General features: G+C 44.2%; 1 protein-coding gene across 4 annotated transcripts in view; it reads right to left on the bottom strand.

The window, feature by feature from the left end:
• Positions 1-15,145, bottom strand: part of SULF2 (sulfatase 2) — a 151,706-nt gene that overhangs the window by 2,776 nt on the left and 133,785 nt on the right. For all 4 annotated transcript variants that reach the window (XM_064167569.1, XM_064167570.1, XM_064167571.1 and 1 more), the window contains 9 exons: positions 9,169-9,412; positions 7,194-7,290; positions 6,359-6,453; positions 3,951-4,010; positions 3,355-3,524; positions 2,797-2,939; positions 2,486-2,609; positions 1,321-1,351; positions 974-1,030 (listed from right to left, as the gene is read on the bottom strand). In XM_064167569.1, coding sequence (XP_064023639.1) covers positions 974-1,030; positions 1,321-1,351; positions 2,486-2,609; positions 2,797-2,939; positions 3,355-3,524; positions 3,951-4,010; positions 6,359-6,453; positions 7,194-7,290; positions 9,169-9,412 — 1,021 coding nt within the window. The remainder of the gene's footprint in view (positions 1-973; positions 1,031-1,320; positions 1,352-2,485; positions 2,610-2,796; positions 2,940-3,354; positions 3,525-3,950; positions 4,011-6,358; positions 6,454-7,193; positions 7,291-9,168; positions 9,413-15,145) is intronic.

Below are 15,145 nucleotides of genomic sequence, written 5' to 3' on the forward strand. Positions count from 1 at the left end.
AGTGTGTAACATTCTGGTAGAACTAGAAATGTATTTTCCAATGGTGCCATGCAGGGAGCAAACAACTGAAAACCACTGTGAACGAGGCATAAAAACCACAGTGGGTACAGCATAGAACCAGTCCAACTATGTTGGGAACTGCAGCCTGTGCAGACTTTTCACCCATTGATTCTAGCTTCATTTCTGTTCCAAAGCCAGTCCAGTGTTAATTACCATGAAATGAGCAAATCTTCTTGGCCTAGCTGACAGTCCTGGACTGTGCCTGCTGAGGCATTTGTATGTATTTTCTCATTGTGCAATTTTAAGGACACTTTATGGTTTTTAATGAGTTGGAAGTCTCAAGCCTCTGTTTAAGGGGAGGCATAGCACAGGAAAGTGCTTTTCCTGTCTCTAAACTCCTTATCTCACCTTTGGGCACTGGCAAGCTGAACAGTTCTACAGTTTAAAAGGGGAGTTTAGGCAAATGTCAGAACAAGATGTGCAGATCTGTCTTGGAGTCTGCTTTCTGTTCTTTTTTTGTTCACCATGTAGGAGGCTGGGGTTGGATAAACAGAAAATAAACACGTGACAGTCGCTGCTCTGAGAGAGTATTCTCAGTTTTGTTCTCTCTTGCTGGTGTAAGACACATGTAGGTAGCTCCTACAAGTTTAAATCTAGACAAATCCAACATAATGGTCTCTAAGTTCTACTGTCAGCCAGAACTGGTTTGGTCACCTGAGCATCCAGCTTTGCTCAGGTTTAAAATAGCCTTGACCTTAATGCCTCTCTTTACAGAATACATCTACCAAGATGTTTTGTACAGCAGTGCTTGTCTATGAGGATGGCAGTGGTTCCTTCCTGGCTAAATTTAGAGGACTCCCTACTTGAGCATGCAGTGGGAGCAGGTGATGATGTTAAAGCTGCTGCATGCAAAAGGAGAAGTGTAGAAAGGAAGGAGAAGCTTAATGCTTTGTGTGAACTGCTCTCAACTCACAGTGACTTGGCAGATGATGGTCTCTTCACATCTGGCCACTTTCGACGCTGAAACTGCCTAATTTTCAAGCAGCAAAAGGAGAAAAAAGTTAACCATCACCAAGAAAACCACCAACACTACAGTCTGAAAGATGAGGAAGGAGAAGAGTTCAGTCTGAATTTTGATGAAAGATTAGCACATGCTGTAACACTGAAACAGAAATGGCTCCGGTTTCACAGTAACTGCGGTGGGAAGGTCTTGCAAATGCCAGTCCAGGCAGGCTCTGTCCCTGTGTGCCACTCCCACACCGACTCCTTTAGCATGAGGCCAGTAATTAAGGATAGTAATTGAAAAAAGTAAAAAGATACCTGTACTGCTCGTAGCTTCCATCTTTCAGGCCTAGATGAGGGAAAATCAACAATGTTACTAATGGTTGCTGGTAAGGGAGTGAGGCACAATATCCAAGAAGACCAAAGGCCATGAACTGACTGTGGCAGGTAGCTCTGTACTTGTTACCTCCTGCAGCTGTTATTTTCATATCCACTCCCCTACTCCAGATTGTAATTGGGATAGAGACATTTGAAACTTTTCTGTAAGTCTCCGTCAGCAGTGTGTTCAAATTCCTAAGCCTGCTGATTTCAAAACACACAGCTCTGTGTGTGTACTAAACGAGACCTGAAATGCTATTCTGGGCTTCAGTTGGCTCAGGTAGAGAAGCAGTACTGTTGGGGTGGGGTTAATAAGCTATACATTTTGAAAACCAGCATTTCTTATGTCAACTTAGTGGTATTAAGGTGTATAACCCATGGAATTTAAAACAGAAACACAAGTAGCTGTGACCTTTGGTTTGCTATCATCATTAAATATTAAAAAAAAATAATAGCAGTATGAAGAATAGATCCAGGGAGTAGATTCAGAGGAAACTTCAGGGATAGGAAAGGATCAAACTAACAGCATAAGAATAAAGACTTGTGTTTTTGGCATCTAAAACTGTAATTAGGAGAGTGCACCTTTTGGTAGCTTAATGCAACTCTTCTTAGATGTGCTCTTATTTCACAGCTACCTTGCACTAACACAGGCAGGGGAAAACTGATCAGCTTAAGCACTAGTGTTGTGTAGTCTCCAGCCCTGGAGGTTTTCAAGTTCTGGCTGGATAAAGTCCTGAGTAACCTGGTCTGAACTCACAGCTGGCTCTACACTGAGCAGCAGTTCAGGCCACATGAGCTCCAGAAGTCCCTTCCAACTTTGATTGTCCTGTGAGCTTGCTAGTGGCTATTAGGGTATTCTTTCCCTCTCTCTCCAGTTTTGTTCTTTCATCTCCTTCCTCTGCATGTCAGCAATTTAAGCATCTCCCTCTAAGCATCATTCTTCATCTAAGAACATTACAAATGGAACAAATACAAACATGTGAGCATGCAGCCATCCACCTCAACAGGACATGACTTTTGTACAGAAATATTAACATCCTTTCATCTGATTAAAGTTTCACAATGTTCACCATTTCCCTTGAGGAATAACAGGAGAGGCACTTACCCAGATCCATGTTTCTAGTTCTGGGATTGCATTGTTTGTGGCCTTTGCAGCTTCTTAGTTCCATGAGCTGGACGTGAAGTTGATTGAGAACGTCTCTGTCTAGTGTATTCACTGCATTAATCAGCTGCAACAAAGAGGGGGTACTTGTTAGCAACAACTGCTCTTTCCTATAGGGAACAACAAAGAAGCCAACTTATATTACATGAGATGGCTTAGGCCTTGTCAACATCCTGCAGCAGTACTCTGTTATTTCAATTTATCATCAGTAAGGAACAAGGATGCGTTTCCAGAGCTGGTCTGTGGTCAGGTACCTGATATGGATCAGTGTTGAGATCAAAATACTCCAGAAATCCTGTTGCAAATTCACAGAACAGGAAGTTGTGGGTCTCGTTGATTGTCCTCAGACACCAGTACGTGTTGTTATTGGCACTGGTACAGGCACAGAAGGGGCCCACTGCAAAGTGAAGAGTTACAAAGAAATAAGCTACAAGCTGCTGCCATTAGCACTGGTTAGTTCTGTTCAGACAGCTCCTCTCTCTCTCTCCCTAAGCTCTAAAGCAGAGGATGCCTTCCAGCACAAGCTTCTTGTTCCACACATACCTAACCCATGTAACATGGCTAATGGAGACAGCCTCTTGGCTAGGTGCTTTCCCTGGCATCTTTGCTGGGAAAGCATTGCAGATGGTGAGACAGCACCTGTAACTGTACCAAACACTTTATTTGCAGTTGGGTTTAATTCCCTTGCCTGTTGTGCCCAGATAATGCCAGCACCACAATGGGTTATTTGGTATGAGACCATGTGGCTTTGGCTCTACTTCCCAGCTTAGCCAGTACCTGCCTACCTGTAACTTAGTGTAAAGTCTCCTTACGTGTCCAGAGGGGAGCTGTTTGCCAGTGCTGGTTGTCGTGGGTGAAGCAGGTCAGGCCAGGCATGCTGCACGTGTCGTTGTTTTTGATTCTCTTCAGCAGCTTGCGCAGCTTCTTCTTCCGTCTCTGCTCACGAAGCAGCCACAGCCTGTCCTTCTCCTGTAAGGCTTTCCTGCACATATGAAACATTAGGGTCATGCAGACTCTGCTATACTTCAACAGACCTAAAAAAAAATGAAGCAACTAATAAAATAAGCTGCTTTGAGGGCAAAAAAAAAACCCTGGTATTTTGTAATTAAATGGTTTCTCTGACAAAGGGCTCTGGATGGAACTCTGCAGTTCAGTGGCACTAAGAAAAACAGCCAGAGGGGGTTATAGGTTTGCCTGAAGTCTGTGGTGTGACATTTGCCCACACAGAAATGATACCTGAATCTACAAGCACTTCAACACAGGCTTGATTCCTTGCTCAGGTGTCTGTGTGTGTGTTAGGAGAGGAAGAATTAAATCCTCTGCTTTTGCCTCTACTGCAGCTGGTGTGCAAGGACCAAACATGAACGTTTTCGCTTTTCCTCTTTCAGAGGAACAGGCTTTGACTTACCTGAAAGGATGGAGACTTGATCCCTTGTGCCTCAGCTTGCTTTTGTGCTTTGAATGGTAACTGGAAAACAAAACCAGGATTGTTGATGAACAACGGAAAGACAATTGCTCCAGTCCCTACCACACTCTCATACTGGGCTTGAAGCTGGTTTAATCCAGTGTTACTTCTCCCTTCAATTTATTCATTCAGAGTATGTGGTGAATACAAAGCAGCCTTGCAAGGCTGGGTCAGGCACTTGGGAGCCTTGTGCCACTCTCCCTCCTTAGCTGGTGTGTGCACAGTGCCATCTGCTGCTCCGAGACTGGATTGCAACCTGCAGCCACATTCCTACTGCTACAGCTTCCAGGCGTCCCTGGTTCTTGTTTCTCTGCCCGGGGCAGATAAAAGCAATAGATTTATAGTTCAGCTACAGCATTTCTTCAGCCGAGTATTCGCTACCTTGTTCAGATGACATGAGACAAGCTCATACCACCTTCCTGCCCTTTGCCTTTTGTAACAAGAGTACCAGTTGGGTTTTGGAGGGCTAGAGATTCTAGCTGGCACCTTTACTGTTTTGGCTCCACATCCAGGAACTCCTACAACGTTTTGCAGAAATCTCTGTGTAGCTTACAACTCACAAACAAAAAGGCAAACCCAGCCTTAGTCAATGGCAGCATTGGCTGACTGACAGAGCCACCACCCCCACAAATCAACAACAAAGTGCAATAAACGTTTATTTTCTCAACAGAACACCACCCTTCAGTCAGCTGTCAGACTAAAACTCCATTCCCTTCACATCTTTTAAATTATTAATGCTACTGGGAGCTTTGATAAATTGAATTCTTACATGTTAACAAAAGTTAACAGTTAAAGACTATCTACAGTCAGTGTCTGTTCAAGATTAAAACCAACCATTTCATTAATCCTAAGAGCTAAACCCTAATTCAGTGCAACTCTGCAAACACTTTTACCTAACTCAGATGATTACTTTCATTGATTTCAGTGAGACTATTCATCTTAATTGTGCTATCACAAATAAAGTGCTTCATACCAGCTTTACAGCACAGCTGAAATAAACTCAGTTAAGGTCATTTTTGAAAGCAGTGGATTTAAAGACATTATAAACCTTTGAGATATTTGCCATGTAGGATGCTCCTGATTTCTTTTTAACCACTTTGCCCTGGCTTCCCAAAAAATTGTTGTTGTCTGCACTTCAGCAAACTGCTGCAGAATCCACATGGGCCACAAAGACTAAGAACCTCCTGTCTGCAAACCAGGCTATGTTGCACCTCCAGGGACTGAAGTGTTACGTTCAAAGCTTTACCCTCTAACAGCAGTGAGACAGAGAAGTGTCATCCCTACCCTCTCTGAGGCTGCTTTAAAGTTGCTAAGCACAGCAGCCTTGTTCCATGTCCACTGAAGCACAGCTTTTTTTGTGTATGATACTTGTACAGTTGCTGCCACTGTGGCTGCAGTGCTCCTGGTGACATCTGGCTCAGAGACTGCACTGTGATCACTGTGATCAGGAGCAGCTGCTCCTCTTTGCATTCTGAACATCTTTCTCAGGGCAAATGTTACTTGGGTTAACATTTGCTTCTGAAAGCTTTTCTGCTGTGTTTGTTTGCAAAGCAAGGGCTTGCTTGCTCTTCAGGTTTCAGGTGTGCTTGAACACTCTTGCCCTGCAATCTAGGAACCAATCCTACAGGCATTTTGCAAATATCTGGCTACATATGACCCACCTCTACAGAGACCTTCATGCATAATCATTATTTTAGTACCTGTTGCACTTAATTCTCAAATCATTTGCACTAGGAGAAATAAATCTGGTGCAGCAAGTCTGTTATGAAAATACAGTTACTGTGCACCAACTGTGAAATTCCTGCTTCTCCCACCTGGCAGAGCTGCTAAATGTTGCTGTGAGTATGTCCCAGGAACATATCCAACCTTGAAAAAAACCTGAATGAGAAGAAATCCCTCTCCCCAGCCATCATTCCATGCACTTCCCACCATATTACTTTTAAAGAGAGCTGTGTCTCACCGTGCCTGACTGACAGTTTGCCCTGGTGGAAAGGCAAGCTTTCAGAAGACAGCCTGCAGCTTAAATATTAATCTCTGGTATCTAAAAGCAGCATCTTGGGTAGGAAAGCCTAACGGGTGTCTGAGACATGTTACATGCCCTGTTACATCATCCCCACTTGACACAGGCAATTAAACTCCTGCCTGGCAGAAGGTGGGGGCCATGTACTGGTGCAGCAATCCAACACCCCCCAAAAGCCTTATACAGGAACACAGTTAGCAGGCACTTAGCAAAACACTCTGAGCTCTCTTGTGAAGAGAAAATCCAGCTACAGTTGCACACTACAATTACTCTGAGGTACCCCTCAGGTTTCAGCTGGAAGGGAACACCTGGACAAGTGCACAAGAAATACCTTATCTTGTTACAGTCACACTCCTCAGGGCGCTTCTTCTTCAGATGACCTCTCACCTCCCTCAGGTTCTTTATTTTGTTTTGCAAAGTTTCAATCTAAAAGAAAGCAAAGATACAGATGAAACAACCACAGCATGATACAGTCTTATCCTGCTCTCCTCGAATCTGTTTTGTGGTCACCAAATGCTTCCTTTTCACCACCCTCCACAATTCCTGCCTCTGAGAAGCATTTTCAGATGAGCTACCTTTCCAAAAGGAAACTACATCAGAAGGAAACTTTGCTGGATCAGTTTGCCTGCTCTGAGTGCTGAAGGTGGAAGCAGAGGGTGGGACTGGGGGGACACACAACCACAGGCAGACAACCACTCCTGGGTTTATTTTGATTTTTTCCTCCTGTACTGTACTGCACATTTGCAAGGGCAGAGGTTACTCAGAGGAAAACAAAACCCCTACATTTCAGCTTGTTATGAAACAGAGAGGGATGTGGAAGGAGGTCACTTTTCCTTGGGTTTTTGTCTGACAGCTGAAGGCCAGAAGTAGTAAGATGTGAAAAAGAGACAAATGAACTTTTTTCCTAGGATGAGGACATTTCAGTCTCTATTTATCTCAAAAGGCTTCTCAGCTGTCCCTTCAGATGCAGCTCTCTCCTCCACATAGCATCTTGTTACCACAAACTTGTAATAACTTCATTATCTCTGAAATATGTTTTCTGAAATGAGCTAGCAAGTTTGAAAGGCTCCAGGGAGGGACAAAGGCAAACACAGTCAGCATGATCCTACCAGCCCACAGAAACCCACGCTAAAACCAGACTGTGCACAACTGACAACATCACTGACCTCATGGTCAATATGGAGCTTGTGGTCCTTCCAAGCCTGCAGTGACCTGTACAGGTCTGTGTCACACTGAACAGTGTCATTCTCCAGGATGTAGCACCTTGGCATGGGAAAGCAAACAATGGTTGTTGTAGTGGCTACACACAGAGAGAGAGCAATGCAAACATCTGGCTCTAATAACACAGCTCCAGGAGAGATGAGAAGCAAGATTGGAAATGACATGCAGAATTAAAAACCCCCAGTGCTCATTCGAGAGAATAAGAGCGTGCTATATGAGCCAGGCAAGAAGTTTGGGCTTGAGTTGCCATGGCAATGCTTCAGAAGTAAGAACATTCAAGAAGAACATTCCTATCAAGCAGAACCTGTTGTCTGCTTAATTTCTATATGTAAATCATGCTGCACAGACTTCTTGCCTATTCATTAGGCTGTCTACATAAATAATCTCTACTAACTAGCAAGCACTGAAAGCATTACTCAGAAGCAATTTCCCAGTGCATAATTAGGTGTCAGAGGGACAGGGACAAGGATAAAGCACTTCTTTATAAGACATATTACTGCTCTGTGAAAATAAAGAGAAAAAACCCAAAAGCAAGCAAGCAAAATGTTGCTGTTTTCTACAAAAGGGCTATTTTCTTGAAGGACCTCCCTGACTTCAAAGGCAAGGCATCCTCTCACAATTCTGTGTGTTTAGGGTCCACTAACCTCTAATGCAGTCCAGGTTTTAAAATGCTTTCAAAAAGAAACAAAAATACCCCTGCCAAAACAGGTTCACCTAGATCAGGTTGCACAGGAATGTGTCCAGGCAGGATCTGAAAGTCTCCAGAGAAGGAGACTCCACAACCTCTTTCAGCAGCCTGGTCCAGTGCTGCAACAGCCTCACAGTAAAGAAGTTTCTCCTTAAGTTCAAATGAAATCTCCTGTATCTTAGTTTGTGGCTGTCACCCCTTGTCCCACTGTCTTCTTTTCTGCATGGGTTCCTGAGGACTCCTTGTGAATTATGTATAACCTTCCTGACAGCTCCTTGCACAGGTTTGGGATTCACCCAGCAAGGCAGCAAAAAAACCAGCGTAACTCATTCCAGAAGAAAAGCACAAACAGTGATTTATGGGTCCAAACCACTAATGAGAGGTGGGGAAAGCAGGCACAAACCTCTGATGCCAGCCTAGCTATGTTTCCTGTAAACATAAGTCTGATGGAAACTGGATTTCAGCAGCATCCACCTGGCTCATCCCTGTTTACATGAGCTAGTGACTAAACAACCCAGTGCACAGAATAAGGGTTGGAGGATTTCCTGACAATTCACAAACAGAAATGGTGACTAAACTAATTAAGTACAGTTGAAGATACATCATCAGCCCCTGGGCTTGCACACCAAGGAACGGACTTTTAGCTACTAGAGTGCCCAGACAATTTCTCCACCTCCTTTTGGTATGTTCCCTTTCCTAATGCTCCTGAGCCATCCAGCCTCATTCTCAATATAGATTTTTCCCCTCCTAGCACTGGCTACATAAAGCTCAGAGAGGCTGTTTCCTCCCTTAGGACTGATTTGGTGTTTGAAACACAAAGCAACTTATGACATGAAACTAGGTCTCACGCTCCAGTCAGAGCCTCTGGTCTTCAGGCAGGCCAGCTGACCCACTGCACACTGAGATCTCCATGGTTCAGCCCCTGCTGGTCACTCACAGGTGTACACACAACTGCTGCAAACAGCCTGTCCTCACTGCAAGCGTGCACTGACCATGCTTACTGCCTCCAAAGTGCGTAAGACACAAAGGCACCGCTGGAGTTCTTCAGCAGCTTTGTGCCCTCCCACACTAAATCAAACCCAAAAGCTATTGTACAGATGAGAGTGAGAACTTGTGTGAAGTCTGCCTGGGTATGCAGAAGGGACACAAGATGCCTATCAGGAGTTAACACCTTTCTGTAAAGCAGCCAGGTAAGCAGCAGCAGCTTTCAGGAACCCCTCCTGGGCACTCACCTGTGAGTCACTTTTATTAGGTTAGGGGCTGCGTACTCTGCAATGCCACCAGTGCCACTGTATTCCCCCACGTCTTTATCTTCCTCCTCACGAAGAAGAGCCCTCTGCATGTTGTGCCGTTTGGTGATGTTTCTTGGCAGGACAGGTTGGTAGCCATCCTCCAAGCCCAAGTTATAAATGGCTCCATCCAGCTCCACAGACACCGAACGGATGGAGCGATTCCGCACGTAGCTGGGTTTGTATTCTGCACCAAAAAGGAAGGGAAAGCATTAGGAGGGGTGGAAAGAACATGCTACAATTTGGTTCTCTCTGTGGTACTCAGGAGGAAAAAAACAAACAGCCCACACTGTGGTATTTGGAATTAATTGGATGACAAATGGTGTTTGCTGCAGCTGTCCTCAGCGCTGCTGCTTCATTACCTTCTGCACGGATAGATGGATACCTTGGGGTAGGAGAGAGGGCAGATCTAATGCAAGTGCACAAGGATGGCAGAGGGGAAGGAAAATGTGTTTGTCCAGCATCACCTTGAGAGCAGCACAAAGAGACTCTGCTCTTCCCTCAAGAGTCACTAGATGGCAGCGAGACCTTAAAAACTGACCTCGACAGCTCAGAAGGCCTAAGACAGCCTCACAGAGCACTTCTCCATTGTTTCCTGCTGTCCTCTGCTCCTCTGCTGGCTTTCCTGCAACACTTCCCTGAAGTTGAGCCCAGGTATTCCCCATCTTCACCCTGAGCCTCTTCTCAGTTCTGTGCTCATTCCTTACTGTAAAATGCTTCATTTTTTTTCAGGAGGGAATAATGTAGCTGACTCTTTACTTGCACCCAGGTCTAATTCTTCCCTTTGCAATGGCTTTCCTGATGTGCAGAGCAGTCAGTTTCTACACAAGGCACCACCCTTCAGTGCTCTGCACTCCCTCAGACTTCACTTCTGCATTTGCAGCCCAGAGGCGAAATGAAACATTTGCTGTGAATTGTCACTAACACAGTATGAGATTCTCAGTCATCTTTGCACCGTTACTGCTTTCTGCAGTTCTCTATCCAGACCAAATCCCCAGAGCTCCTCTTCTGTTTGGTCTGGAATGGCACAAATATATCCTAGTTATGGAGTCTAAATCCATACCTAAACTTCCCTACTGAACGATGGGGTGCATCTCTGGCTGTAATTCCAGCTCATTGGCAGCAAGTCATTACATTAAGCACCATCATCTCCTTCCTTGAGAAGTACAACCTAAGTACCAGAGCCTCTCTTAGGAGGCATGGAGAAGCCCTGCTCAGTGCCCAAGTCTTCACTCTGTACACAAAGCTTGGAGTCATTCACAGAAACGATCAAGGCTCTTCTGGCCACCTCTGCTTTGCATGTTGCTGAAACACACAGCACATCTCACAGGACCTCCCTTCTGCCATCTGGTAAAGGGAAGACTCAAGCCCTGTGCCAAGGAGAAGACCAACGTTCCCTGCAATCCAAAGCTCCACAGAAAAGCCAGCTTTCTCTCCGAGATGACCTCCCCAGCAAAACAATCAAGGGAAAACAAGGGAACGGGAGGTAAAGCAGCCAAAACGGGTGAAAGAAAGACCCATGTCACTTGGCATGCTTTGGCATTGACACAGACTGACTTGTTTCAAGAAGCCTTACATTAATTCTAAACAGATTGCAAGGTCTCAAAAGCCATTTTGCAGACTGTGGGAAGAGAAATAAACATCTCCTCCCACCTGAAACTGGTCCAAGCACTATGCTCTTGTCAGTGCCACACACAGAAAGTGGAATACCAGCTGGATTGTCTGGCTTTGCACATTTTCCACCTGAGGTTCAAAGTTTACTGCCAATATTAAGCCAAATGGAGTCAGTGCTGAAGGGGAAAAAAAAAAACCACAACCCAGAAGGCCAACCCTACTTCAGGCACCCTTTCAGGAAATGTCTGACTAAATGAGAAGGAAACTCCCATCTTCTCATAAGTAGGAGGAAGCTCCAAAAAGCTACACCCTAACAATTACATTCAAAGTATAAACTTCTCTTTCTTTAATTGTTCCCTCATTTCAGCTTGTTAAGTTCAGCCAACTAACAATTTACCTTCCTTCCAAGCCTAATAAGCCAATCCAGTACATTGGACCTCGGTGAATAGCTGCAGGGAACTGTTGCCCACACACGTCCCTGAAGAATTAGAAGCCAGGAGTTTCTCCTTGCCTGCAGTCAAGCTAACCCAGCCTTACCCAGAACAAATTGGTCTGGAGCGAGGCAGCTCCTAAAGGACTTGCATGGCTTTATCACAACCTGCTAGCCCTGCCACACTCTCTTCCTTTCAGAGGAAGCAGCTCAGGTATTCCAGAAGATCAACACTCATCTCTGCTGTGCTCTCCAAATCCCAATGGCTACCTATTCCCTGATCCTCCCTCAGCTTTAAGTTTCACTCTAATTCATTTACCTGTGCACACAACTCACAAGTAGATGTAAGGCTGTGAAATATTTGGTTCCAAACATCTTCATCCCCTTTTTCAAGCTACCAACTTTGGCTTTGGTAAGCTCCAAGAGTGCTGATGCCTCTCGTCTTACAGAAATCACCTGCCTTATAGCAGGTACTGCTATAAAAAGCTGCTTTCTCAGAACTGAGTCTGGAAAAGGAAACTGGAGAAGCAAGCCTAAGATAGCCAGCTAGATTTCAGTATCCTATCAGTCCAGCTGGGTCATCCTGGCCCACCCAACATGCATGTCTTTGCCAGAGCCTGAAGGGGAGCACACTGCTCTGATCCAGATTTCCCGAGGCACTCCACAGGCTCAAACACAAATGACTTTAAACAGCTCTATTTTGGTATCAAAGAATCAACCAGGTTGGAAGAGACTTCCAAGATCATCCAGTCCAACTTGTAGCTGAGGTTTCCACGCTGCCCAGCAAAAGCAGGGACTGCAGAACCCAGAACTGTTATTCATCTGCCTAAAGCAAGGAACGTTGTGCTAGAAACCCATGCACTTCCTGTCGACATAAACACGCTCAGCCCTTGGAGTCATCTTTAGCTTTCCTCGCCTCTCAAATCTTGCTAGTTCTTTTGCAGCCACCAAAGTAATGATTTAACAAGGAAATGATGGTACTCTTGAAGGACAACTCTAACAGCTGTCTGGCACCTGCCCCAGGTGCAGGAACACTGCAGAAGACTTTGGCTTCCTCTGTTGACACTTACTGTACACAGGTATTTTAGGTCTGATGTGTTTTCCAGCATGATAAACTAAGACAGCATGCAAGGATATTTTCCTCATAGCAAGTGCTATGAGGACAATATCCACCACTGCCTCATTAAATGCTGCTTGACATTTCCCAATGATGCCTACATGGCTTCCAGGATTTTATAGAAAAGAAGTATTTATTTCTCTATAGCACTAAAGCAAAACCAGGCACTTTGAAGTCAAAGTTCTGGAAATACCTCAAGTTTCTAGAAATAGAGATAAAGGTGTAGAGGTGTTTTATCTGGGGATTTATGCACCTAGGGATTTCTACAAATACCATTTTGATTCTTTAGATGCTTCAAAGCAGAGGACTAAAAAACCCACCATAAAAACCCCCACACCTTTTCTAACATCCAGTTTCTCACAACTGCCATTAAAAACTGTCTTTCAAATGCATTATCTTTCAAGCAACTAATATTCAGGTCTGCCTTTTTTTTTCCCCCTTTTTCATAACAAAGAAGGTCATTCTGCTCCAGCATTGAGAATACCTCAAAAGAAAAATGAATGACATGAAAACTGGAACAAAAATGCACTAGCCCCTTTGTAGCCACTTCTGTTTGTTGTTTACAAACCTGTGTGGCCTCTCTGCAGCTTAATAACTCCTTTAATCACATGCACTTGTTTATCACAGGAGGAGGAGATCAAATCCACAGCAAGAAAAAACATAATAGACCACAACACAGGCAGAGATTTTAAGAGCTCACTCTTACTTCTAACTTTCTTACTACTGCAGAGCTTTGTTTCATCTTCCTTCTTTCTCTTTAAATAACAATAAAAGCATACTACAGACAACAAAGAGGATCACACAATGTCAGAGGCTGGAAGGGATCTCAGAAGATCACCTACTCCAACCCACCTGCCAGAGGACACAGAAGTGCAAACATCCCTAACACCCAAACACACTGAATATTCACACTTATGTGTTTCTGGCATGTAGGGGCTTTGCAGGCTTGCTGTGCATTTGTCATGACCCTGGCTTGCAAGTGAATGGGCTCAATTCAGAAATCCCTGTTGCCTGCTAGATGCACTGCTGCACCTGCCAAGGGGTCTGCACCATGCCTACATTAGAAAGCAATTACTGCATCAAAACGTTTGGTGCTTCAGCCCCTCCTTCACTACACATGGCTGGTTTTAATCTTTCTGAAAGACCAATCCACATACTCCCATCAGGGTTTGCAACACAGTCAATGCACCTTAGGAGCAGGGCACCCAATTCAGTTTGCTGCAAAAGACTGCAGACCAGAATCCACCCAAATTGCTCCCCACAAATCCATCTCGCTTGTGCATGATGGAAGGGAATAATCAGGGTGTTTCCTTCAAAGCCACACAGCTGTGGTCCTAGGCCAGTTTGGAACTTCTTTTTTTATTGAGCTTTTGTTCAGTCTGATGAATAGCATCTACTGGCATTCAAGTAGTGCTGAAGTACTATCCCATGCACTCATCAAATTCAGGAGCAGACCCTAGAATTATGGGATCCAGCACAGACTGCACTTTATCCCAAGCCGCATGAAGCAGGTCATAGAGATCCAAATCCACATCCTGAGTACCCAGGAAAATCTTACCATTCTCAATGGAGTGAGCTAGCTTTCTAGATGAGCTGTACAGAAACACCTGGGTGTGTCTCCCTAACTTGTGTTTATTTGGATGTGATTTATTGCATAAATTCATGTAAAAGAACAACCAACACCAAATCAAAAAGTCTGTGTCAGTAGGTCCAAGCTAACCTTTTCCACTGCATGGCATCCCCCTGATGTGGGGGCAGAGGGGAAGACAAAGCACCTGTGGAGGCAGTTATTTAGCTCCAGACACAAGCAATGCAAACATGATTGTCAAGAGCCTACCTTAGGCTGAGAAAGTTTATGCCTTACAGTTCCATAAGGCAAGTGAGCTGAAAGGTATAGCAAAAACACTGTCTCTTCTGAGCAGAATGCAGGGAAAAAAACCAACAATTCCTAATTCTCTGCTAGAGGCAGCACCCTGCACATTTCTTACCTCAGCCTCTCTCATACATAAACTAAAGGTAATTACACACTTAACCATCTCCTCTGGATGTTGTGAAAATTAATGTTTAGGAAGCACAACACTTAAGTAAGTGTTAAGCATTATCAGATAGCATTATGTTGCCCTCAATTAAATTGTTTTCCTTTTCTCATTTAAGTGCCTTCGATCTACTCTTGTTATTTGACTCCCCAGGACTGAACAGTTCTCTCTGTGACTACAGGAAAGAAAGAAAGGGGGGAAAAAAAAAAGGAAAAACTGAACTGCAAGTTCCAGTGTTATTTAAAGAGTATCTGCTGTGCCACCTATTTAAACACCAAGTATAGTTGAGTAATTTCATCCTGTAACCAATAATTTTTTCCAACTAAAAATTAGCCTAGTAGGTACTAATCAGCTTGCAAGGCAAATATAATGAGAGAAAATCAATTTAAACTCTCTGTTTGAAGCTTGTGCCAGGTCATTATACAGAAAGACTAATCTGCTAAATAATTAAGGCTCTGTATTTGTGGAGTGAGACGAAAGAAACATTACAAGTGAATAATAATTCTGTGCTACCGTTTGCCTCTTTAATCTATAATTAGACTGTGCACTTCAAATATAGATGTTAGTCTGACTAAGGTTTAACATAGAGCCAGTGGAAGAGGCTTTCTGAAAGAGCACCTGACCTGTGCCAAGGAAACTAGAAACAGTCAGCCCCTTTGGACATGATCTCTGGGTAAAAGTCAGCCTTGCCTCTGCTACTGAGCACAAGGAAAGGATGTTAGA

This window comes from Pogoniulus pusillus, chromosome 29, assembly GCF_015220805.1.
Source record: "Pogoniulus pusillus isolate bPogPus1 chromosome 29, bPogPus1.pri, whole genome shotgun sequence".
Taxonomy (NCBI): domain Eukaryota; kingdom Metazoa; phylum Chordata; class Aves; order Piciformes; family Lybiidae; genus Pogoniulus; species Pogoniulus pusillus.